Source organism: Columba livia, chromosome 2, assembly GCF_036013475.1.
Source record: "Columba livia isolate bColLiv1 breed racing homer chromosome 2, bColLiv1.pat.W.v2, whole genome shotgun sequence".
NCBI classification, from domain to species: Eukaryota; Metazoa; Chordata; class Aves; order Columbiformes; family Columbidae; genus Columba; species Columba livia.
Window position 1 is genome coordinate 6438082 of NC_088603.1, and position 26294 is coordinate 6464375.

The window sequence follows — 26294 nt, forward strand, 5'->3', positions numbered from 1 at the left end:
AACCTGGGATTTACACAGTGTCTTTTATTCTGCAAATGCGGCCACTATCTTACATTTTAAATAGCTGTGCTTTTTATCTCATGTCTGATTAGACTTAGCCTTATTACCTTCAAACAGCACTCTTTTAGGTGGCTTTGTATAGACCTACCCTACGTATTACTCTAATATCTACTGAATATATTTTTTTCCAATAAATCTTTATCTTATATTGTTCATAATACCTAGAAGAAAACTGGAATTATGTCAAGAGAATACTGGCTAATGTTGAGTAACTGAACGATCGCTCTTTGCTCTCATTATCGAGGTTGTTTCTTTTCCAAGGCAAACCTTAGTTTTGCCAGTAACTGGTTTTCACCACAGCATCATGTTTCTCTGACTTCAGCATCATCTGTTCACCTGCTTTTTTCACAGACTTAGAGCTCTTAGGATTTTCACTGACACTTGCAGAAGAAGCTCCTCAGCAAATTTTGGTGAAAAGCAAATTTAAAAGCATTAAAAACCATTTGTAATGCATACAGAGAGAGTTTTAAGACAGCAAGTCAAGTTGTATCTGTGAAAGAAGCAGAAGTATAAAGAGAATGTATAAATAAATCCTAGAAAAAGGAAAATATTAAAACACTAACCATGATTTATTTCATTTTCTTCTTCATCCATTGGATTGATATGTGTTCTAGGCCAATACTCCAGAAGTGCTTGCAGGAGAAGCCCTCCAAGGTTTACTGGCAAGACATCACGAGGTAGAACTTCAGTTACGCAAATACCGTTGGCATCATAATATTCTGACATTTGACTTACGGCTGAAAACCTTCCCAAAAGTTGGAGTAGTTCTGTTCCCAAAACAAAACTATTTATGGGCACAGAAATCTGCCTATCGCAATCTCAGAATGATACATGACAATGCTCTTCATTGAAAAAGCTGAGTATAGAATCACTACTGTGTAATAACTCGCGTGCTATAACATCCTCTAGATTCGGTAATAAGTCCAAGTTCAGGAATATTACTTTTCCCCTTTTGCTTCTTGAAGGTTTAACACCAAGTTAAATAGAAAACCTAAATGTGACTGAAACGTTTCAGAACAAAAAGCAAACATTCTCACTGGAGAATTCTCTGTGGAATTCAGTCTCAAAATAAGCCCTAAAATCCAACCGGCTGCTGAGATTTGTGGCACTGGAATACTCTGCAACACAAATCCTACTTTGTTTTGGTCTCAATAAAACAGTAATATTAGTTAAAACTTACATTTTGGATCAGAACCATCTGGACTGCTAAATCCAGCATCCTTTGCTGAAACCCAGGCTGCAAAGCAGTCGCTTTCATCCAAAGTAATTGTCAACATCTGTTGGAAAAAGGCCACCAGAAAGAGAAATGCAATCGTTGTTTTGTATTTTAAAAGTCTATACATTTATTTTGCTCCTAATTAGCTGGGAATATAAAGAATTTCTAAATGCAGCACAGCACACTTTGTTTACCAAACTGTATTAATTGATAATTGGTACTGGTGGATTTAAACTGATCATTCTATGAGGAAAAAAAGTTATAAAATCTGTTACTCAGATTATTAAGAAGTGAGGTAAAATTTGCTGGTTTGCTTCAAATTACATCCAATCCATCAAATAAAAGATGATCGTTCTTCAAAACCTATGACACACTAAAACCTTTGTGAAAAAGCAGTGTATGAAAACATATGAAATATGACATTAAAACAACGTATTTAGGAGTTGTATCTCACCCCAGTTTTCAAGTCTACTGAGAACCAGTTTGGCACATACACCATTTTAAATCTCTTCTTAATTTCTTCTTCAAAATCGACTTTCCCCAGGTCTTCAACTTTACATGCCTGTAGACCAAAAGAAATACACAAGTTTTAAAATTCTGAGTATCGAGTCAGATCAACACTTTGGATCTTTTACTTGATCTTTCATATACACTTGGAATGATTACGACTTCTGACTCCACCGTGAGCACTGGAGTCCAGAAACACTCAAGTTCAAGGTTCAAATTTTTCAAAAAGAATTAAACAATAGTTGATGTGGTAAGTAATTCTTATTTATTTCTGAGGTAGTGGCATCATGACAGTGGAAAGATAGGGAAGTATTGCTTCACATTAATAAAAACCATTTGCCCTATCACTGAGTCTTCTAGCAGCTTCTGCCACTCCTCTCCCCACCAGTATCAATACTTCAGTACAATTCGCCATCAAACAGCAATATTTGTTGCAAATCTAGCAACAAATTCAGCTCAACTACTGCAATGCGAACAGCAGAGAGTGAATTTGTGTGCTGAACCTTTTTTCCTGTTTCAGTTCGGTTTACTTTATTCTTTTAAGGTTCCTTAAGTCTTCTAACATCTAAATTTTTATAATTCACTTGCAGTGACATCCTGAACCCTGAAACGTGATTTAAGCAAACTCAAAGGACTGTAACCTTGCACGACTTATTGCCTCAAAATGCAGGAAAAATTACAGGAAGGAAAGATTGAAGGGTGCAGCTACAGGTAACAAAAGTTCCCTCTTTTCTTTGGCTTCCTCAATAAAAAGTGTCTGCTTTAGAGTGCAGTGATCCTACATGTAAGATGATGCTGATCTGGCGAGTAGCCCCATCTCTAAAGTGAATATTTATTTAAACATATCTAAGAGATGCTTCTGAAACCCTTCCTAACAAAAGAGAGAGAACTGAATGAAAGTACAAATTAACATTAGCATTTGGCTTTGGTCCTGAGCTCTAATGCTGTACTTAAATATACACCAACTGCAAACCAATAGAAAGAAAAACTTGTCCACAAAACTCATCTGGATAATTTTTAGTACAAATCTACATTCTCCAACTAAATCCCCTTCTATCTCACTTCAGTCAGCAACTCAGTAAGTTAGGTGAGTGCGCTTCATTACTGAATCTTGGCCGGAATACTACATAGATCAAGATGAAAAACATTTAAAATTTCAAACAGAATTTTACAAGAGACAAAATTGCTGACTGTCTCACTGAGCTGGGATTCCAGTCCTTTCTCTCTGCATTTCTTCCCCCTCTCCTCTGATGAATCATCGGGTAAAGCAAGATACGGAAATGCCATGCCAAGCCTCTCAAGTGAGAGGAGCTATGGCCCCTTCTGCTGCCTTTCCTTCCAGTCATTGTATGATTTTGGTTGGAAAATACCTTTAAGATCGAGTCCAACTGTTAACCCAACACTGTCAAGTTCACCTCTAAACTATGTTTCTAAGAACCTCATCTATGCCCTAACTACAAGGGAAGTGGTGAGTTTATGCTCCCATACTACACTAGCGAGCACACTTGTGGGTTTGTAGCAGGACCTGAAGCCCATTTTCCCTTTTGCAGGGTAAGTTTTCTTACGTTGTTCCATACTGTGTGGGGCAGACATGCCCACACGCCTCTACGAGCCCTCTTTGAAACAAAACCCAACCAAAACAAACACTATTTTCAGGATAGAATTCAAGAGTCTGAACTTGAGGTGAATGGAGATGTCAATACTTCACCAAATTCAGGTGAATGAAGATGGCAGCGTCACGTTGGATAAAGATGCAGAAAAGCTCAGAAATGCACGCTCCCCTTTCAAAAAGCAAACTCTGCGTTATGTCTTGGGACAGAAAGATGACTTTCTACCACAGGAATCTCACACACTACAAATAATATATTAAAAAAGGTACAAAATAATTAATCACGCAACAGTAGATATTTAATCTGAAATTACATACTTACCTTCAAGACATCCCAGTATGCCACATTATTATTTGTGTCTTTGGTTAATATGTGTCTCTTGTCGTTAAGAATGTGGCACTGAATAATACTAGCACCCCCTAGCAAATAAACAAGAATTGAGGTCAATATAGTGATTTTTTTCTAATATTACATTATATTTAACTGTATAACATGACATGCAGGATCGTTCTTTGGTTTTGCTATTTTATGTAAGACTTGGATATCTCCAAGGTTTAAACACTATTTTAACTGTAACTAACACTAGATAGACGATAAACACATTGTTTCAGTTGAAATCATAGTATCAAGTACCTGAAAACTTAAGCCAGTCTTAAAAATCTACCATTTCTGTTCATGACAACAGATTTTACAATGTACTTAGAAGACAGTTGTTTACCTTTTATAACTTGGTCAGGCTGTGTACACAGGGGTGGTATGGGATTGGTACAATCATTATCGTAATCTCCAGACGCTCTAAAATTATGAATTCCCTTCAAAGTCTAAAGAAAGAAACAAAATAATGACACATTCATAATAATCTATGAACTTTGCTTTTATCTGTAACGACTGCTGGTTCGTGCTGCTATTTTTATGCTAACTGTCCGGTGCCAAGTAACATCATTTATTTCTAAAAGCAGCATAAATAGGTAGCAAAGTAAGTCATAGCTCAAATGCCTTTCCATCAATTTCAATATTAGTATTCTATGATTCGTTTTAAAGAAAGCTTACAGATCACAGCAAGTCACACTCAAATTGCAAACAGTCCAACAGTTCCCAAACCAAGACTGCAAAGCCCATGACTACTTACTTGAATTCACAGCGTCTAAAACGTATCACTTACCCATTTATTCACAGAGGATTTAGTTGTTGCAACCCAAAGTGCTGGAGGAGGATCAGCTGATCTATCAAGTTCCATCTAAATAATGAAAGCACAAATACTTTCAGGCACACTTAATTTCCCTTTGTTCAATTAATATTTGCTCTGTGCAGACCTGCTCCCATACTTGGATGTATCTCAGAAATACCACTACTTACAGTTTACTAAAGAAACGCAGAGTTTAAGTGAAAAATAACTAAGCTGCCATTTTTGAAACTTCAGATAAATTGTTTCAAATATTCAACAAATAAATTCTGGACATGGACAAAAGTAGATGCAATATGTCTAAACACTCGGTATTTAAAGTTGCTTCTTGTTTAACAGACAGTTTGATACGTACAATATTCCCTGAATTACTCTGCATTCAAATAATTCACATGGTTAAGAAGAAAGTGTAAGAAGTTTTGTGCTAATTAAAAAGCAGAACATTATATAACTACATATATAATAATATAACTTTATATAACTATAAAGTCCTATTTCTTGGACAAGAATGAACCACGGTAGCTAACTTAGAAGTCTTCTAACTTGAACTTCTCAATTTCTGACTTCTACATTAACACATCCAGGATTTTATCTGAATATACTGAGCCAGAGTTCACTCATAAGGAAAGCGAGATTGCTCATATACTGGTATCTGTTTCAATTGCACACTCCTTATACATCTGTATGTCCCAAGGTCATGTCATCCAGAGTTACAGATGGCAAAATAAATCCAAAAAACAGTCTTTTCAAAAGACTCAAAACTTGTGTGTGCATGCAGCTGAGAAAACATCATGCTTACACGTCAAAAAACCCCACAATAAATTGTACTCCTAGTTCCCATGAGTATGCAACATACTCCAACGCAGTCCTGTGCATACATATTGCTGCTAAGAAACATTATTTTTGTGTAAAGCCTTGCTAATGCCAGTTTAGTTTCTTAAAACCATTCTAGAGTCTGGCAAAAACAACTTTTTATATTATTAATTTCATTAATACCTGAAATTGTAGATTTTAGGTAGCTGTCAGGCACTTACCTTCTTCAGACAATTAAATTTCAGATGCAATTTAAGAGACAAAGCCAATATACTGAAGGTGTGGTGTAGCAAATAGTTCTTACCCAATATGCTTTTTTATCAACTTATTTCTCAACAACACTCAATATAATTACACTTTTATACTGTGATGGTGACTGAGCACTGGAAACAGTTGTCCAAGGAGGTTGTGGAGTCTCCATCTTTGGAGATATTCAAAAGTCATCTGGAAATGGTCCTGAGCAACCGGCTCTAGGTGACCCTGCTGAGCAGGTGGTTTGACCAGATGACCTCCAGAGGTCCCTTCCAACCTCAACTATCCTGTGATCCTCTGATTGGAAGAATTACCTTAAGAACTGGTGCTTTTTCTTCACAGATAAGCACACGGATATCAGGGTTTCGTAAATCTGTACAATAAATCTTCCTGTCTCTTCCTCCCGAATAAACGTGAGTGAAGGCCTCATTGACCTGCAGAGCCCAAACGCCTTCGTCGTGGACTCGATACGTGGCTATGCATCTCTGCTGCCCAAGGGACCACAGGCGGATGGTCCCATCAGAGCTGCCTGAAAGACACTGAGCAGCAACAACCATCATATTTAATCAAGCAGGTATTTAAGTTTTTTACAATCATTTCTTTCATAAAGAGCTTTCATTCTTATGGCTCTATTTTTCCATTAAGATGGTGCCAAATGAAGACTGGCAGGTTAAGAACTACAGTCACAATTTTTAACTATTTTACCTAAACCACCCCCTCCGTACATCAACGCACATGTAATAAAACAGCTTTCACCCACCAGCATCCCTTCCTTCATCACTAAATATCTGTAAAATACTTAAGCTACCCTCTGTAATCTATGACACAAAATTATATTGCAAAAGACTAATGACACTTCTGCTGCCAAACGCCTTTGTCTCAAGTTAAAGCCCATACCTGGGTGCCATCTCTGTTCAACAGCAAAGCTTTTACGTTGTCCGTGTGCCCTTTGAGTTTCATTAGTTTTGCACAAGTTCTTGGATCCCACACCCTTAGAACCTACGTAAACAGACATTGGATAAGTCACATTAACATCGTTCTTCCCACCAAAGCGTTTTCTCTACAGAAAATTAAGCTTTTCTGAATAAGCTGACCCTTGTTCCAAACACACAGACATCCATTACCAGAAACATACTTCATTAAAACAAGATAGACATAACTAGATGTTATGCACCTCTAATAACCATATGTGATTTTCTTCACTTCATTTTAATTTAATGTGTTCCGGCTTTTGCTGTCTTCTTAAGAAGTTAAAGAATGGAAGCGACTGGAAACAGAAGAGTGTGATGTGGGTAAAAAGAAAAGATACTGAGAATCCTCTCAGATGCTTCGCTGGTGAATCCTATCATCATTTTTATATTGACTTGGAAATAAAATTCTCTCAAGGTTAGAATAGGTAAAAAAACAACTCACAGGGGACCTTCCAGGGTGTTTCACCCTCTTTTATAACAAAGCATGGGCTGTCTCTTGGGAACATTTGAATTCATTAGTTCACTTCATTTCCCACCTCCTGCAGGGGTCTTGCAAATTGCTGGCACCTCTTTTTACTTACCTGTGGAAACTGCTTCAGTTTTTATAATCATCTCAGCAACGTGCCCCCCAAAATCAGAGATTTGTGGTGAAATTTAATGATCTCTGATAGAAGGAGGGTTACACAAGATGATCTGACAGTCTCTCCTGTGTATTAAAGCTATATGGATATATACGGAGGCAGGTATTTGTATCCTACACTTGGACTCCCATTTAAAAAAAAGTGTCTACTCTCACTATTAGAACAACAAAAGCTGCTACAGACATGACACTGAAAATGACCAGAATTGTCTCTTTATACTTGTCCTGGTTTTGCTAAAAACAAGTTTCTCTTTTAGTGAATTTGCCTGTCAGCTAAAGCTTCATATTAACTGCATTTTCCTGGAGAACCAGATACATGTTTTAGTAAACCTAGCAATGGAATGCAAACTTATTGATAAGCATGGATGGACATCTCGCGAGAGGGGCGACGAGAAGCAAGTGAGCAAGAAACTGACCAACTGTGTATAACATTCCATTCACGTGAATACTTCATATAAAGTGGGAGATCACGAGGATCTCGTCCCTTTTTCCTTTTGCCCTTTTTCCCTTCTGCTTATGGCGACATTAGGAGAGGACCTTGCTAGTCATCCCTGTGAACTGAGGCCTAGTGAGAGACTGAATCCAGCTCCGGTTGGCTGCAGAGTCCAGTCCAGGATTTTGGGTGCCAGCTCTGCAGTTGCTGAGACTTTCAAGATTGGTTTTGTATATTTTGTATTATTTTCTCTATTCTTATTAGTAGCATTAGTAAAACATCTTTAATTTTTTCCAACTCTCTTCACTCTGTCCTTCTTTTCCTCCCGATCGCCTTTCCTTAGTGGAAAGGGGGGAGAAGGAGGGGGAAGTGGGGGGGGAGAGGGGTTAACAATACATCTGCCAGGGTTTTATTGTCACCCCGCAATCTTAACCCTCGACAATACTAAACTCTGAACCAAAGTGGAAAGAGCCTTACCAGATCTTTGCTTACCTTTTCAGTGGACCCTGATACAATAACTGTTCCCATTTGATTCATCGCCAGGCTGTAGATGGAGTCTTTGTTCCCACTCAGGGAAGAAGCTATTTCAAAATAAAATTTACATTTCCTATGTTAATGCTGTCATTTGAAAGACAAACTTATTCACTCAAAAATAGTATTGTAGGGTATTTTAATACCCTTTGATTCATGAAAACAGTGCCAGTTTTAAAAACAAGACTATATAGACAACATGCTGCTAGGAAAACCCCCTCCCAATCTTAATCTACTGCTGCATAAAGACAAAGTAACCACTCAGCCTTATGGTCATTACAACCCTGGTGCCCTTTTGGCACCACAATTCAATGCCAGGACCATCAAGGTACTTATTCTTCTCTACTCCATTACTAGAAAGTGATGCTTATGTGATCTTATAGTACAGAGCATTTGGATTTAAGTGCAGAGATTTTTTTTCTAAGTCCAGTAGCAGTAAAATTCTATATTATATAGGAAAGGTTGTTGTCTTAGTTCAACAGAAATGCATTACTGAAGTTACACTGCAGTGTTGAAATGTGTTTCTCGAGCACACACGCTGCCTTTGCATTTGGGAAAACCATATGGCAACTCCTTTGCATCACAACTGTCAAGAGTGGAGGAATTCTGTACCTTTGAGCCCAACCTACTTTTGAGGAGATTAAAGGACCAATCCTTCAAGTCGGGAAAGCACAGACACAGCAAACAAAAATCATCTATCCAGACAGCACCATGAGTATTTCATCAAGCCTCAAAACCATACGGTCAGTATGGCAAAAGCACTGATAATAGCAACAAACTGACTTGCCAGAAAAAATGTGAAACTTTATATAATAATTTATGTATATTATGGAAATAAAGTTTCTAACACGCTCTTTGTGACCCAATATCACAAACATTTTGTCACAGTGGAAGAATTATGCAGCTTTACCTTCAGGGTCCTCTTAACCATTCGCTATGGCTGACCAAATCCAAACTTTCAAATGAAATCTGTTATTTGTAGCCAAAATAAAATCATACACTTCCACTGTAACCAGAGAATAGTTGAAGGCAAAAAGCAGAACTGAAAGCTCTTGAAGGTTAGCACTGTTCAATAACCATAATAATGTGTGAAAGGATAATGTACAGTGTTATCACAAGCTGGACATCAGGAACGGAAGAGAGAATCTTAAGTGCACAGAAGGAAAATTTATGCCAGAACAAAAGCAAAGCTCAATTCCACCCTCTTCTGAAAGAGACTACCTCTCAAAAGCAAAATCTCTCCACTTAATGTAAATTATGACTATGCTAACTGAGAGACGCTTTAAAAACAGGCTTCTATTTAATGCTGGCTTGTGTACATTGCTTCCCTGTAATCAGATAGGAAATTAATGCATAAGAACCATCTTCACTGTTCAGACCACACCTGGAATATTGTGTCCAGTTGTGGCCCCTCAGTTCCAGCAGGACAGGGAACTGCTGGAGAGAGTCCAGCGCAGGGCAACAAAGATGCTGAAGGGAGTGGAGCATCTCCCGTGTGAGGAAAGGCTGAGGGAGCTGGGGCTCTGGAGCTGGACAAGAGGAGACTGAGGGGTGATGTCATTAATGGTTATAAATATATAAAGGGTGAGTGTCAGGAGGATGGAGCCAGGCCCTTCTCAGTGACAACCAATGACAGGACAAGGGGTAATGGGTTCAAACTGGAACACAAAAGGTTCCACTTAAATATGAGAAGAAACTTCTTCTCAGTGAGGGTGGCAGAGCCTGGCCCAGGCTGCCCAGGGAGGTTGTGGAGTCTCCTTCTCTGCAGACATTCCAACCCGCCTGGACACCTTCCTGTGTAACCTCATCTGGGTGTTCCTGCTCCATGGGGGGATTGCACTGGATGAGCTTTCGAGGTCCCTTCCAATCCCTGACATTCTGTGATTCTGTGATTCACTGGCACTCTGAAAAAAAATCATCGATATTGTTTGAAAAGACTGAGGAAAACCAGCCTCTTTAAGGATATATACTGTGTTCTGTTCTTCTCAACAGAAACATGTTTACTTAGGAGCACTAGAAAGAAAGAAAAACAATTTCGCTGCTCCCCCTTCCTCCCCATTATGAAATTCCTGTTCTAATGTTAGAAATGCAAATTGATTTCTGTCATCTTAGAGGTAATGTCTCCACTTCTTTGATCTTGGGCTCAAAACAAGCGTCAGCTCCTCAGTACTCCCTGTCTTCCAATTGTGATTCACTTGAATCATCTGGGGTCTGTACCACTGCTGCTGTGTACAAGAAATATTCTCGTTTTATCTGACACACAACCAAATTTTCCTTCAAAAACTCTCTCTTCGACCAGAAGATAGCATAACTTATCAGGAAATCTTGTTTTCCGTTATCAGCAAATTTTGGTGATAGTTCTACTTTATGTGAAAGAAAATTTCTGGGAAATATAAGGTAAATCTACTTAGTCATGTACAGTCACGTGCCATCCCAATACTATTCTGCAGTCCAACACAGCTCACTAGAAGTCATCTCTCTTCTGCAGGCTACACAGACATGCCAGCATAGGGCTATACTTGAATGAAAAAGTCCTGTAGACACAATAAACGCAAAACTAACAGTTCTGCCCACCAGATGCACCTTTGCGTTTAGAAGCTACCGAATCCATAAAGTTAACACACCTTTCAGAATTAGTCAAATTCATAAAAACCACATCAAAACAACTATATGCCTGCCCCTTATTTACAGAATCACACATTCCTGAAATTTTTTTGAAGTCTGTTGTGCTAATTCTAGACTTTAGTTTTGCAGATTTTTCTTGAGTCATTCCTAACCTATGAATGAGGAAGCAAGAAAATTTGTGTATGGCAACGCAGCATAAGTACCTATGTACCTAAGTATAAAACAAAAGAGATCAGACGCTTTGAACAGTATTTTTCCAACCTATCTAGAAGCAGCAAAACATGCTGTGGTCAAACCAGACCTCTTTCTGAAAAAATACACTGTAAAATAGCCAAGACAAACCAGGATGCTGATGACACAGATCTACATTAATCGCTCAAGCAATTAAATGTAACTGAACTTGAAGCTTGGTGTCACACTTTCCTGAAGAGAAACTTAACCAGCTCTACATTGACTGCTCGAAGAAGGCGGTGCTGGAATTGTACTATGGGGAAAGATCTCATGATTTGTTGTAATGCCTTTATTAGGATAGATAAGCAGGACAGATCATTTCTTGAAAGATGATTATGACATTTAGGATTAACCCTGACAAGAGGAATCTATGGACAGCTTCTCCTTGTGTTCTAATATAACTGCTATGCTATATTTACATGTAATCAGTGCTTAGTATTACTTCACACTTCTTAAATCTAAATTTATCTAGCTAACTTTATTCTTCCAACAGATAGATTTGGTAAATGTACCAAGTTCTCCTTTAGGAGCTGTGCTGCATTTTTGGTAGCATCTATATAAACAAACAAACCAAAAAACCCCCACAAAACAAACAAACAAGCCCCCTCCCTCCCTAAGCAAACAAACAAATCAAAACCCAACCAAATCACAATACATAGAAAATGCACTGACAAATAACCTAAGGGAAAATTTCTATAACATGTTAATTGAGGAGCAAAAAGCATCTCAAGCTAAAGCTCTATCAACTTTCAGAGAACACCAGCACATTAACATTTCAGAAGAAAATGTTCAAAGACACCTGTCCTCTATTCTAAATACCGTGACTGTTGGCTGCTCTAGGTTTTTAGCTATTATATAATGCAACAAATGGACTAAGGACAAACTAAAACCACCTTAAAATTTCTCGCGCATTTTTTATGTACACACAAACTGGTACCTATATAGTCTTAAATTGATCTTGAGAATTACACTACTCAATAAAATGCATTGCATTTGCCTCCCCTCCCTAGGTACCTACTTGTTACGGTGTTATTTGAGGCAGTCAGTGCTGTTAGAGTATTTACATCCCAGAGGAATATCTGTCTGTCCAGCCCAGCAGATGCTACCAGTTCTTTATCTTTTGCATATGCTAAGGCTTTCACATAATCCTATAACAGAGTAAATATAACAACATGAATCAACAACATTATCCTTTTGAGGTCTACATCTTAATATTTAAAAGATTGTCAGTGGTAACATACGGGATTTACAGATAAAGTTTTTCACCTTATGCGTCCTTAGTGTTGACATGCAAAATCCCTTATGTGCATTCCACACTTTAACAGTAGTATCTGAAGAAGCAGATATCACTAAATTGAAAAGGAATAAAGAGTAAATTTTAATGGCTTATATATTGCTATAGATCATATTTGTGCTACTGTTGAATTTTTTTAATAATCATATCTAAACGCATTAAAATTTTCAGTAAAACACCTGCTACGTTATTTACCAAATTTACAATACACATCACAGAAACTCATTTTATATGGTAAGAAAATATGGGAAATAATTAAAGAAGTAGAGAATATACTTTTACACACAATTTCTGAATACTGTACTTTCCAAACACTTCAGTACTTACATGTTTTACCATTGCAGCAGAGCACAATATCATTTACCCAATCCGTGTGATGTTCCATAGATGCTATATAAGGGTCTTGCTGCAAATTAAGAAAAAGCTTTATAAGATCTCTTCACAAATGCAAAAGATTGTGATTGTCTTCAAAGAGACCAGAAGTTGCCTAATGTAGAGTTAGTTGAAGTCACTATTCCAGAATTTTTTTGTGAAAGGATTATACAGGTATGTAAGATACCACTAATTACTTTTCAGTGCAATTCCTATACATTTAAAATTCTCGCTTTCGTTTCATGTATAATTTCACCTTAAAGTGTTTGGGTTTGTATCACAGAAAAAATCATAATTAAAACAAGAGGGACCGCCAAAGCTAATGTTATTTCTGCATTTATGGGATTGGACTTGTTCTGCTGTGAAGAGGAACAGAATAATCAAAACACAGTGCAAGGATCTCTTAGGATCTCTCCAAGTCATGAACTTCATGAAGTTTTATACTCATGGAAGCCCTGGTTTCCAACAATCTGCTCAAGTTCCTAACACTGGCCTTCTGTTTAGTGGGACCCACACACCAGTGTACGCTGTGGCCACCCAGCTGGAAAGCAGCTGGGCAGAAGAGGACCTGGGGGTTCTGGTGGACACCAAGATGAACATGAGCCACCAATGTGCGCTTGCCATAAAGAAGGTGAATGGTGTCCCGGGCTGCATTAGGTAGAACACGGCCAGCAGGTCAAGGGAGGTGATCCTTCCCCTCTACTCAGCACTGGTGGGGCCACACCTGGAGTACTGGGTCCAGTTTTGGGCTCTCCAGTACAACAGAGACATGGACATACTGGAGAGAGTCCAGAAAATGAAAATGATGAAGGGGTTGGAGCACCTCTTCCATGAGGAAAGCCTGAGAGAGCTGGGACTTTTGGAGAAGAAAAGGTTTTTGGGGGGATCTCATCACCATATATTATAAAAGTACCTGAAGAGAGGGTGTGAAAGAGATCCAGGGTCTTTTCAGTGCTGGTCACTGACAGGACCAGAGGCCATGGGCACAAACTGAAACACAAGATGTTCCCTCTGAACATCAGGAAACACTATTTCACTGTGAGGGTGACTAAGCACTGGCACAGGTTGCCCAGGGAGGTTGTGGAGTCTCCCTCCTTACAGATACTCAAAAGCCATCTGGACGTGGTCCTGGGCAACCAGCTCCAGGTGACCCTGTTTGAGCAGGGGGTTGGACCAGATGATCTCCAGAAGTCCCTTCCAACCTCAACCATCCTGCAATTCTGTGACTACTCATTTAGTTCTCTCCCCTCAACAGAACATAGTCTTTTAATAAATTTTCTTTAGTGATTAAGCACAATGGTGAGTAAGCAGACCAGAGTCTCCTTCAGAGAATAATAAAGGGGAGTTGACTTAATATTCTCTCGAAATATCACAAAGCAAATTTAACAATCCATCAAAATATATGCTCATAACAGAAAATACACAGTGCTAGTGACTCTATTTATGTCTCTCTCATCACTGCAAATGACATATCTCCATATTTCACATTTTTCTCTCAGCTGTGACTTGTTCTTTGGATGGATAAGCCCACATGTAGGTTTGTAAAATCCCACATATTTTGTTACAATATGAACAGCATAAAAATATTTTCCTATCATAATAAGGGCAGCTGTTAAAAACAGTATCAGATGTATACCTGTAAGAAGCTCACTAGCATGACAACTTGGAAGAAAAGTCAGTTTAGATGGAGGAATCCTCTCTTGTCTTACCTTGTGCTGATTGACACTCCATATCCTTATAATAGAGTCTCGGCCTGCGGTGAAGAGTCTATTTAATGCTGGATCCAGCTGAAGTGCATTTACCCCATTTCGGTTATACTTCTCCACTTCATCTCTAATCACATAGGAGACCTAAAATACATTCACACAAATCCAATTACGGTATTAAAATATGGACTTGGCCATAAAATGCCAACATCTAATTCCACATTCGTGAAGTTCTCAGGTAAAAAATACTAAGAGCTTTACAAGCATTAAATAAGTCAGGTAGTCTGGGAGTTACCAGCACCACCTGAGTCATTTTCCTTCCTCAAAAAAGGGGAAGAATCCTAGAGAAGATATCAGCAGTGCTAGAAGCAGAGCCCAAAGGGTTATTTAATCATTAAAATTCAAGCTTAGACCCAGAGAATCCTTCGTTTAATTCCCTGCTTTGCACAGATATTCTGGGTGATCCCAGACCAACACACAGTTTGTGTCTCAGTTCTTAGTTTCTGTAGCTGGGATGACAGTATTTCCCAGACTCACGAGGGTGAGGACACGTTCACTAAGGACTACAAACCAAATTAAAATTCCAGATATCTGTTTCAGGTGTCACTATTATTTTGAAACTTACTTTCTAGTATAATATGAAGAATAATTTATCTGTCTGAAATAACAACAAATATTTATACATTTCATTTCTTTCCTTCTGTATTTCACCATACTGTGTGTATAGGTTACTTCATTGTTTTATTCAGAACCACTAAAAGGACATTGAAGGAGACATACTGCAAATGCTACAGCACTCTCCATTATTACTGTTCAGTAAATGGAATTATAAGGCACCGCAGATTTTCCAGAACTACCCCATTCACACTGTGCTGCATCTCTCCTGACCACTGGGTTTACTCAGAGTTAATGCATCACTATGAGAAAAACCCTCACAAGCAGAGAAAAGAAGGTGAAACTGCCAACTATGACTCTTCCCAGATTCTGTAAAATACAATAAGAACAACAGGGTAAACTTTAGGCTTGGTGTAATCCAATCAATCCAACCCGCAGGAATCATTTTGATACATAAGTACCAGTGTTTTGAAAATGCCTTCAAGGAGTAGCCTTGGGCTAGAGATCTGAAAGCAATTTTTCACTCCAGTAAGTGCATTATAGCAGTATAAAGAAAATGTTTTCCAGATCAGATCTCAGTTACACAGAATAAAAGCAACAAATGAAATAAAATGTTCAGTGGTCCTTACTATTCAATAAACATTTTAGAGCATCTCAGATTCTATACCACAAGAACTGATTGGTCCATTTGGGGAACGTGGGCAACACCTCAACTGAATTATCCTGTCCCAGTGCAGCACAGTAAGAGAACTGAGGCTTCTGGAAAGCACAAAAAGAGTCTTGTTCTCCGCTTTAGAAATGGCTGCAACAGCTCTATAGACCAACACATCAATGTTAAGAGCCTCCTGAATCCTTCTGCCTTTACACTCTCCATTATCATTCCACAAGTCCATTTACTACAACTTTGATGTTATGTCCCTTTCCACTTAAAGCTCTTCTTGCTCACAGTCCTTGTAGTCACAGCTCCAATTTCAGATTACGTCCTAATTTCCAACATCTCTCAGCAGTTCCAGACTCATCCATAAGATTCTTGCTATCCGTGCTCAAGTCTCCACCTACACGCAGCTTCAGAGATGTTCCTGAGAGAAGACACCACCAACCACACACCACAGTGTTACGATAAAACACTTCAAATATTTGAAGATACTTATTTTTTGTAATGCAGAGAGCAAGATACATGTGCAACTCCTCACCCAGGCTTGATCATATCACATCATATCATATCCACATTGCTAGAAGACCCGCACAAACCACTTAAGTAAAAGAATGTTACAAACAAAGTCAAGGTCTAATGTGATACAAAACACAAGGCAACGGGATGGCCATCAAATTCACATTGCTTTGAAACTCTTTGAATAAAGCCAATTAAAATATTCAGCTAAAATTATTAAGTGTGAGCAGATAAGACATAGCTTAAAGGAATTGAGAACCTAAAGGTCAGTAGATTGAATTTGATGTTAGTTACTCAGGAAAATGATCTCTTGGTGAAATATAGTGTCAGATTCAAGATGAGCATGGGCCCTTCAGCTCCTGCTTTTCCAAAACTCCTCGCAGGAGATTTTTTTGACAAATGCTCAGTTTTCTGATTTGTTTCTCTTCTGTCAGTTACTCCCCATATTTGCTGTATTTTCAGGTACAATACAAGGTCTTTATTCCACTCATAAATAAGACTGTCAAACTATGTTAGTCACCCGTGCATTTTAAGGAGCTTTTTGCTCATAATGTTACCTTTTTAATTTAGAGGAGCTCAAGTAAAGAACAGTCATAAATAACTATTTAATTTTTTTTTTAAATAGGCAAATTGTAGCTTACTCGAATAAGTCAGGTAAATGTAATAGTTACATTTATACAGTCCTAAAATTACATTTGGCCCTCTAAAGGCAACCATGAGGCTGATGTGGCCCCCAGGGAAAATGAGTTTGACACCCCTGCATATGACTGATACTTTTAAAGGACTGTGGAAATTGAGAGTCATACCCCTATGCTGATCTTGAATTAAAGAACTGAATTAAAAATCAAGAATTAAAGTTGTTTCACGATTTCTTAAAGCGAAATGGATAAAATCTTTTGTCGCTAAAATAAAGAACTAAATGTTGTTCTTAACACAGAAACTAGCAGTGAAAAAAGCTCACGGAGATTAGATGCAGTAAAATCATTTTCACTTCCTTCTATAATGGAATTTGCATTACTATTAAATTTCCACCTAGAATGATCCTGAAACGGTGGTTGCCAGCTCAACTGAGCACTATTTTTCCATGACCAGGGAAGACTGACAACCACATCCCACCACTACTAGTACTGAAATATTCAAATGAAGGTCAAATTTAATGAGCCCTTTATTCCTTTTAATAACTTCCACACGTGAATTTAGTCAAACATCTCTTGGCAAGTATTGTTTATATTTTACGAGATGCGAGACAAAAAGAGGAATTATACTGTTTCAGGATTGGTGAATCTGTGGTAGATCTAAGAGGGAATGTTAGGTCTCAGTACCAGTTTAGCTTTAAATACAGCATCACCCTTCTCTCTTCCTCTCAGAATCTTGACAAAGCAACTCTGCTGTAACAACTGAATTTAAAAAAAAGATTAAAATATTATTTCTTACTGTTCCATTATTTCGGAAAAACATTATGGATTTGATGGGGAAAAAAACATGGCAAAGCAACAAAAAAGCTTGACACTCAGAAAATTATTCAGTAGTGACTGCTACTGTTCATGGAATTCCACCAGTTCCTCTTGTCTCTCCCCACACTTACAGTTCTACTTCAAAATTTATTCTGTATTCAGCCGGGACATCCACAGACTAATGGATTCTCTATTGGATTTCTTTTTGGCACCTGGGTTAGATTTTCACAATGGGCTATGTACTCACCAAGGATTATTTTCTGGTATTTCCCTCTTCAGTTTATGCAATCTGACTGTATTTGTCCTGCTTGAGCACAGGCTTGAAATCACTCACCTAACGTGATTCAAGTCACTTAACAGCTTGTAATGGGCCGTAGCATCTGAGGTGGTTTCTTCATGTCTGCAGAGGAGTTTCTTCACTTGTTGGCAAACTTTTTTATTCCAGACTTGAGGCAGAGTGAGAGCCAATGTGAGGCCATTTGGGAAGTCTGATCTCAAGCCCTGAGTAACCCTATCATATGATCATAGAATGTCCTGAGTTGGAAGGGACCCACAAGGATCACCTGTCATGTACATGTTCTCAGGATACTTGCATGTTTCATGTGGCAAGAAGATGTTTTGTGGTGGAGACTGGTCCGTGCTGTGCGTGTCCCCCAAAGTAAATCTCTAAGCTGCTGTCAGGAGGTTCCACATCAGCATGAGAGGAAAGAGTAGGTACATTTTTAGGCCATGTGTTTTTTCTACTTAAAGTTTTATTTTCCACCCACAGAAGGAATACTAAACATTTCCTGATAAACGGTCTTATGGTCAGCAAGTTTATTGGACACCACACCGACATTTCAACTGAATGCTGCTATTTGAGCTGTCAGGTAAGGACAAAACAAACCACTTTTCAAGAACAGAATACGGATGCCAAATTATGACTATGGCACAAAAATGGACACTCCAACCCTCACGGGAGCCCTCATGACATCCTAGTGACTGTCAGTTGCTTACATTGGAAATACTTAATAAATTTATTTTTTCATCCAAACAAAAAAAAAAATGTTAAATGGCCCCATTGGGACTGAAATAATCATTTTACATATTAAAAGAAGTAGAACAAGACATGCGGATTATGCGGCTGAACTAAAAATAACCTCACAAGACATGTGCTGTACACCACAGAAAGGTATAACACCAGAAGCACCAGGCTTGTATTCAAATATTTTAATTATATATCAACACAGAGGGAAAAATTAAGGGTTCCACAAAATCTGTTGAAAGGGTGTTGAAATGCCTCTCAACACAATGAACTTCAGATCGGTCAATAAAAGCAACAGCAATTTGATTTAAAAGACCTGACACTTATGTAATATCAGTGGGCAGCAGGAAAAGTCCACTGAACTCAAAAGTTCCCTGAGATGAACAGAGGAAGATTGCTGATAATCCACATGTGGTTCTGCATTGTACCATTATTTTTAGGAAAAAAGGTCAGAAAGTTTGTTTGTTTTTACATTTGACTGTCACTAAGTATAGAGACATAAGGACTATTAGTAAATCTAGTCAGTATACAAACAAATACAAAAATATAAAGTATATATTCAAGTATGTGCGTACACACACATACCTAAACAATGTAAAAGCGACAGGCTTTTGGCTGAGAAGAAACTGCTGTGATAAAATTCAGCTCCGACCAGCAGCACACACAACTTTATCACCCCAAAAAAGGTCTAGAGAGGACTATGAAAGTCACTAGGAAGTTAAAACTCTAAGCACTTCAAACCCAGAGCACATTTCTACTTTGTTCATCACATCGATTCACAAATCATTTGCAAACCACAAAAAGAATAATGTCTATGATATAGATGATCATTGTTTTATTGCCATGATTGTCTGGGAGGGGCAAGATTTGTGGGATATGAAATATTCTAATCAATGACCAAGGCATTTTGCATTTATACTGTTCTAGCTTTGATAAACTCCCATAAAAAATGGGAATCTTTCACTGGAGCAGTGCACAAACATCACAAGGTGATGTATCCTCATTATAAAGAATTTATGGCATTCAGTTCCCTAAATGGATCAGGATTAATCATTTTAATGACTAAGAGCTCCAGATCTAAAGCTACTGTCACCAGACACATTTCAGCACACAAAGCCAAGATAATTTCTTACAGGATTGACAATGGATGAGTGTATCAGCTGATCTGAAATCTCATTACCCTTGTTACACTGCGCATCTTATATTTTGTCTTAATAGATGGGTAGAATCTGCTTTTACAAATACCCCCACCTCAAAATCACTAGAAGGATTCCATGAGATCTGATGTGAATTCAATCAAAAATAAGAGAAGCAGCAGTCAACCACCAAGAAAAAAAGATCTACTGTCTTAGTATCGTGGCAAGGCAGATATATCCCTTAAAATAGTGTCTTAAATTAGGAACATATTGATATTTGAATTTTTACCAAGCGCTCTGGGCCCTAGAATAAAAACAATAGAGAGCGTTAAGAAGTTAATTTTATATTCTTACAATGGAAGCAACTTACTGGCTATTTGTTTAAGTATTATATATAAAATGTACATATAAATTATAAATCTACTATATGTAAAACAAATAAATAATACAGATCTAAAATGTAATAAGTTACAGCATACAAAATCTAGTGCACTTTTAATAAATGCTGGTATTAACAAAATCAGTAGCTAAAATAGTTTCTAAATGTAAAGGGTTTTTTTTTATTTCAGTACTTTCTACTTGCTGTCAACATGCAGTATCAGTGCATTGATATGACAAAGTTGGTGCAAAAAGATCTTCTCATCCTGTAAAAAGGGACTTCGAATTCATTTGATAATTTCATAATAAAGATGCCGATCCAGATCGCCTATGGCAAGAATTCGCACGTTCTGCCAATAGGTTTTGAGTCTGGAGGCGAATTTATTCTGGCCAGGCAGCAGGTTTGGGGAGCAGTGACAATGCAGCTCCTCAAGGGCAGCTGCTTTAGGCCACCTGCTGAAAAGTGGCTTCATCTTGACTTAATTCCCAGTAAAACATGTGAAAGCTCCAGCACGTGGCCAAGAGGTTCTGACCACACAGCCGTGCCTTGACACACCTCTGCATCCCCATCCCCTTCCCAAACCGGACGACCAGTAGTATTCAATATATTCATCAATGACTTGGATGAAGGAATAAAGTGCACTGTCAGCAAATTTGCTGATGACACCAAACTGGGAAGAGTGGCTCACAAGCCAGAGGCTGTGTTGCCATCCAGAGACCTGGACAGGCTGGAGAGTTGGGAGGGGGAAAATTTAATGAAATATAACAAGGGCATGTGTAGAGTTTTGCACCTGGGCAGGAACAACCTCAGGTTCCAGTATAAGTTCGGGAATTACATGTTGGAGAGCAGTGGAGGGGAAAGGGACCTGGGGGTCCTGGGGACAGCAGGATGACCATGAGCCAGCACTGGGCCCTTGTGGCCAGGAAGGCCAATGGTACCTGGGGTGGGTTAGAAGGGGGTGGTCAGTAGGTCAGAGAGGTTCTCCTGCCCCTCTACTCTGCCCTGGGGAGACCACACCTGGAATATTGTGTCCAGTTCTGGGCCCCTCAGTTCCAGCAGGACAGGGAACTGCTGGAGGAGACTGAGGGGTGACCTCATTAATGTCGTGGAGTCTCCTTCTCTGCAGACATTCCAACCCGCCTGGACACCTTCCTGTGTAACCTCATCTGGGTGTTCCTGCTCCATGGGGGGATTGCACTGGATGAGCTTTCCAGGTCCCTTCCAATCCCTGACATTCTGTGATTCTGTGAATTCACTTCTGCAGCCTTCAGACATGAAGAGTTAAGCCTAAGAAACACCAATAAACTTTCCTTAAGCTTTCTGGCATGCCGCTTAAATCCAGTGGTTGTTAGGCTGGGTTCTGTGCTACCATAATTCATCCGTAGGGCCTTCAGAGCAAAACTACCACACATACAGCCAGGTCAGTCTGGAAAGTGCTTGTAGTTTTCTATATGGGTGGCTGTGCATGCATACATACATTTTCTCCCTGCAGAGGAAATACTAAAAGATGCCCCCAACCCTCTGCTTTCCCCTCTCCACCAAAATTCAACAATAGAAGTATTAAAAAAAAAATAAATTAAAATGACTGGGGTGTGAAGGTACTGAGGTTCAAGGGGAAACATCCTAATTCAGGGAATTTTATTTTTTTTAAAGGAAGTCTTGACAATGGAAAAGGTCTAAAAATATGCTCCTAGTAATGATTTAATAATTACATTCTTAATTTAAAAGAAGAAACACAGGAAGCTTTTTGATCATGTCTCATAAACTGACACATAGAAAAGATTACAACAGGAGACATCCCTTTGATACACGTGCTAAACTACATCAACATGCTTAAAACTGCTGGCTGAACCACATAAAAGCTTGAACTAAAACAAAAAATGTTTGCATTCATTCAAATGTTCTGCTGCTGGACACCTCAAATGGCCAATTTATATTTAAATCAGTTAACTTCTTACCTTTTTTTCTTTCTTTATGCACAGACTTTATTTTCACAGTATCACAGTATGTTTGGGATTGGAAGGGACCTCAAAAGATCATCCAGTCCAATCCCCCTGCTGGAGCAGGAACAGGCCTAAAATAACTATTCTGATTAAATCCTTTTAAACATACATGCAGAAGCACCCTAAACTGACTATTTTGGATGGTTCTCCTTACCAGTAAAACAGGTGCATCCAAGATAATAATAGTACCCATTTCCATAAACTTCAACCAGATCCTCTGCCATGTAAGGAACCAAGTTCCTCCATGCCCAAGAGGTATTTCTTTAAAAAGCTTCCTCCCTCAGCCTCATTGGTTTGGGAAAAATTTATCCCCCTCTCACTCTCTCAAAAACCTGATGTAGCAGCACCCTAAATGCTGAGCCATTGGGAAGTGAAATAAATCACTAGTGGTTTTAACTTTCCATCAGTGGCAGGATTCAACAGCCACTTAGGATTCCATTACACGAACAAAATCCTGTCTAACCGAGTAGGTGAAATAATAAGAAGGCAAGAAAGTACATAGCTTCTGCGCAGATCTTTATATGCATTTATAATCCAACCAAAGTTATTCTCTGCAGATCCAGACTTACAATGTACTGGCTGAGACACAGATCAGGGCAACAGTACATGAAGTGAAACAAGCAAAAAAAATCACTTAACACAATGAAAGAGTAAAAGAAGACATCATAAAGCAGCACAAAACTACCTCTAAATATAAACTTTTCAGTTAAGTAATGTTTGGAAAAGGAATGAAGTAGTAAAAAAGGAAACACCATTCTCTTTGATGCATATTGCTGTTAGGGAAATAATACTCCATAAAGAAATAGGACTACATCAAAGAAATACCTAGTTATCATAAAATCTTCCTCCTTAGGAGAGCAACCTGAAAAAACCTGTTTACGGCACAGGCAACAAAGTCAACAAAGAGATATTATATTTTAGATTCTTCGTATTTTAAAGAATATGGGAGGGTTTATTTGGAAGGGCAAAGGAATTCTTTATACAGTATTGATCGAGTGCTTACCTTAACCATGAAAAACACTAAAGGCTATAAAGAAGTGCACATTTCTTCTGCGTGACAAAACACAAAACAAGTGTTCAAAACCCAAACCCATCTCTGCTTGGAAGGATACTAATGCTATTTCAGGATTAATCAATATTTCTTTTGATCACAGCGGGCAGATACAGCTGAAATTTGCACTTACCAGCAGAGGTGGGCAGCTTTGCACTTTGATAAAGCATTAAATCTTTCCCATAGTGAAAGCTGCAAAAATGTTTTAAGTGCTGGTAGTACCACAAACAAGAACAAAAAAAGTTGAGGACCACAATAAAACCATTTTCACTATTTTCACAGTTAAAGACTTTTGACTCTTTACACACATTCCAGTCATTCCCATCTCCACCGAGGCTACAACAGTGTACTCATAGCTACATATGAGCCCACACCATGAGGTCTGATCATCTTCTCAAGTGAGCTGAGAAAGTTCACACCCACCCGAGCACTCAGGTCACACTCTGTGCTGACCCCAGTGGTGGAATCACCATCCCTGGAGGTGTTTCAAAGGTATGGAGATGAGGTTCTGAGGCACATGGTTTAGTGCTAGATTTAGGTTATGGGTGGACTCTATGATCTTGAGGGTCTCTTCCAACCACAACAATCCCATGATTCCACCATGGGCAGGGTGGTTCAGCTCTGACTCCTCCTGGCCGGGGAGCCCCAGCAGCACCTCTTCCCCCTCGGCTGGCCCAGGCAGCCTCTCGCCCCCTCCACAGATGTCAGTGGGGGTGGCCAAGCACCACTGGGGGTGTCTCCCCTCCACCGCAGTGTCATTGGGGAAGTGAAGGGGAGACCTGGACAGGCTGGAGAAAAAATTTAATGAAATACAACAAGGGCAAGTGTAGAGTCTTGTATCTGGGTAGGAACAACCCCAGGTTCCAGTATAAGTTGGGGAACAACCTGTTGGAGAGCAGTGTAGGGGAAAGGGACCTGGGGGTCCTGGGAACAGCAGGATGACCATGAGCCAGCACTGGGCCCTTGTGGCCAGGAAGGCCAATGGTACCTGGGGTGGGTTAGAAGGGGGTGGTCAGTAGGTCAGAGAGGTTCTCCTGCCCCTCTGCTCTGCCCTGGTGAGACCACACCTGGAATATTGTGTTCAGTTGTGGCCCCTCAGTTCCAGAAGGGCAGGGAACTGCTGGAGAGAGTCCAGCGCAGGGCAACAAAGATGCTGAAGGGAGTGGAGCATCTCCCGTGTGAGGAAAGGCTGAGGGAGCTGGGGCTCTGGAGCTTGGAGAAGAGGAGACTGAGGGGTGACCTCATTCATGTTTACAGATATATAAAGGGTGAGTGTCAGGAGGATGGAGCCAGGCTCTTCTCGGTGACAACCAATGATAGGACAAGGGGGAATGGGTTCAAAGTGGAACACAGGAGGCTTCACTTAAATATGAGAAGAAACTTCTCAGTGAGGTGCCAGAGCCTGGCCCAGGCTGCCCAGGGAGGTTGTGGAGTCTCCTTCTCTGCAGACATTCCAACCCGCCTGGACACCTTCCTGTGTAACCTCATCTGGGTGTTCCTGCTCCATGGGGGGATTGCACTGGATGAGCTTTCGAGGTCCCTTCCAATCCCTGACATTCTGTGATCCAGTGAAGGAGGCGGCTGCGTTGCCATAGAAACCCCAAATCCCTGCCAGCCTCAGCTGAGAGCAGCCCCTCCCACAGCCCCTCCGGGCCGGAAGGCAGCGTCCCCGAGGGACACCCCAAATCCTGCTGCTTTCCCTTCGCTTCCCGCCACCTGCCCGCCGCCCCCGCCCGCTGACCCACCGCCGCCACCGCCCCTCTCCCGGGCCGCGAGTGACCTCGCAGTCGCTGTCCCCTTCCTCCCGCCGGGCCGGGCCGGAGCCCCACGGCACCGCGCTCCCCCCGCAGCCCCCGCCGGGCCCTCACCTGCACTTTCCGCCGCCCCGCCGTGTTCTGCCGGTGATGCGCCGCCATCTTGCATGTTGACACTCTGATGTCATTTCCGAGGAGGGCGAACCGGCCCCGGAAGTCCCACCCCCACTTCTCCGCTCCGAGCCCGCGCAGGGAGGCGGGGCGGGGCGGTCACTGCCCGGGGCGCTGCCTGAGGGGGCGGGGCCGGGGAGGGGGCGGAGTGAACGCTGCTGCCCCGCCCTCTGCCATGTTCTGTTCTGCTGCAGTCAGAGAGGGAGAGGATAGGTTTGGGTAGAAGAGACGTTTAAGATCATCGAGTCCAAACATAAACCCAACACTACCAACACCAAACAGTGTCCCTAAGCGCCACATCCACAGGACTTTTAAACCACTCCAGGGATGGTGACTCCACCACTGCCCTGGGCAGCCTGTTCCAATGCCTGACAACCCTTTTGTGAAGAATTTTTTCCTAATATCCAATCTGAACCTCCCCTGGTGCAACTTGAGGACGTTTCCTCTCACCCTGTCACTTGCTACTCAGGAGAAGAGACCAACCCCCTCCATGCTCCAAGCTCCTTTCAGGCAGTTCAGAGATCAGAAGGTCTCCCCTCAGCTCCTGTTCTCCAGCTGAACCCCCAGGTCCCTCAGCTGCTCCCATCACACTTGTGCTCCAGACCCTTCTCCACTTTTCTATACACAAAGCAAAGAACAGCCCTTCCCCACAGAAGACCGGGGGTGTATCTGTGCCCATGCTGCTGTTCATGGGGCTCATATTTTTCCCAAGAGACCAGACTTATGGGTTGAGGCTGCTTGTCCCCGCCATGGAGGCTCCACTCAGGGCTGAGGCTTCAGACCAGGCTGACCTGAGTTCCAGCCCTGAGGAGCTCCGGCTCTAAGCCCTCAGGCAGGCTGTGGTTAGCGGTGCTGCAGCTCTAACTCACAACCTATCAATGCCCACGTCCACCCTCTTATCTTTCTTGTTGTGTTATGGGAGACAATCAATTAAACTTGAACACAAGACCTATGGCGAGAGGCAGAGGGAGCTGGGGTTGTTTAGTCTGGAGAAGAGGAGGCTTAGAGGTGAGCTCAGCACTCTCTAGAACTACCTGAAGGGTAGTTGTAGCCAGGTGGGGATTGGTCTCTTCTCCCAGGCATCAGCAATAG

The 26294-nt window shown here is 40.5% G+C and overlaps 1 protein-coding gene across 1 annotated transcript in view; it reads right to left on the reverse strand.

Moving 5' to 3' along the window:
- The window catches only part of WDR48 (WD repeat domain 48), a 33774-nt gene extending 8481 nt beyond the window's left edge, over positions 1-25293 (reverse strand). Inside the window, exons 1-14 of the mRNA XM_065050376.1 lie at positions 25146-25293; positions 14448-14588; positions 12694-12772; positions 12339-12421; positions 12091-12220; positions 8178-8266; positions 6539-6640; positions 5956-6180; positions 4556-4630; positions 4112-4214; positions 3715-3812; positions 1731-1838; positions 1241-1337; positions 624-719 (exon numbers count right to left, since the gene is read on the reverse strand). Of these exons, the coding sequence (XP_064906448.1) occupies positions 624-719; positions 1241-1337; positions 1731-1838; positions 3715-3812; positions 4112-4214; positions 4556-4630; positions 5956-6180; positions 6539-6640; positions 8178-8266; positions 12091-12220; positions 12339-12421; positions 12694-12772; positions 14448-14588; positions 25146-25193 (1474 nt within the window). The 5' untranslated portion in view covers positions 25194-25293. The remainder of the gene's footprint in view (positions 1-623; positions 720-1240; positions 1338-1730; positions 1839-3714; positions 3813-4111; positions 4215-4555; positions 4631-5955; positions 6181-6538; positions 6641-8177; positions 8267-12090; positions 12221-12338; positions 12422-12693; positions 12773-14447; positions 14589-25145) is intronic.
- Between the last annotated feature and the right edge of the window lie 1001 nt (positions 25294-26294).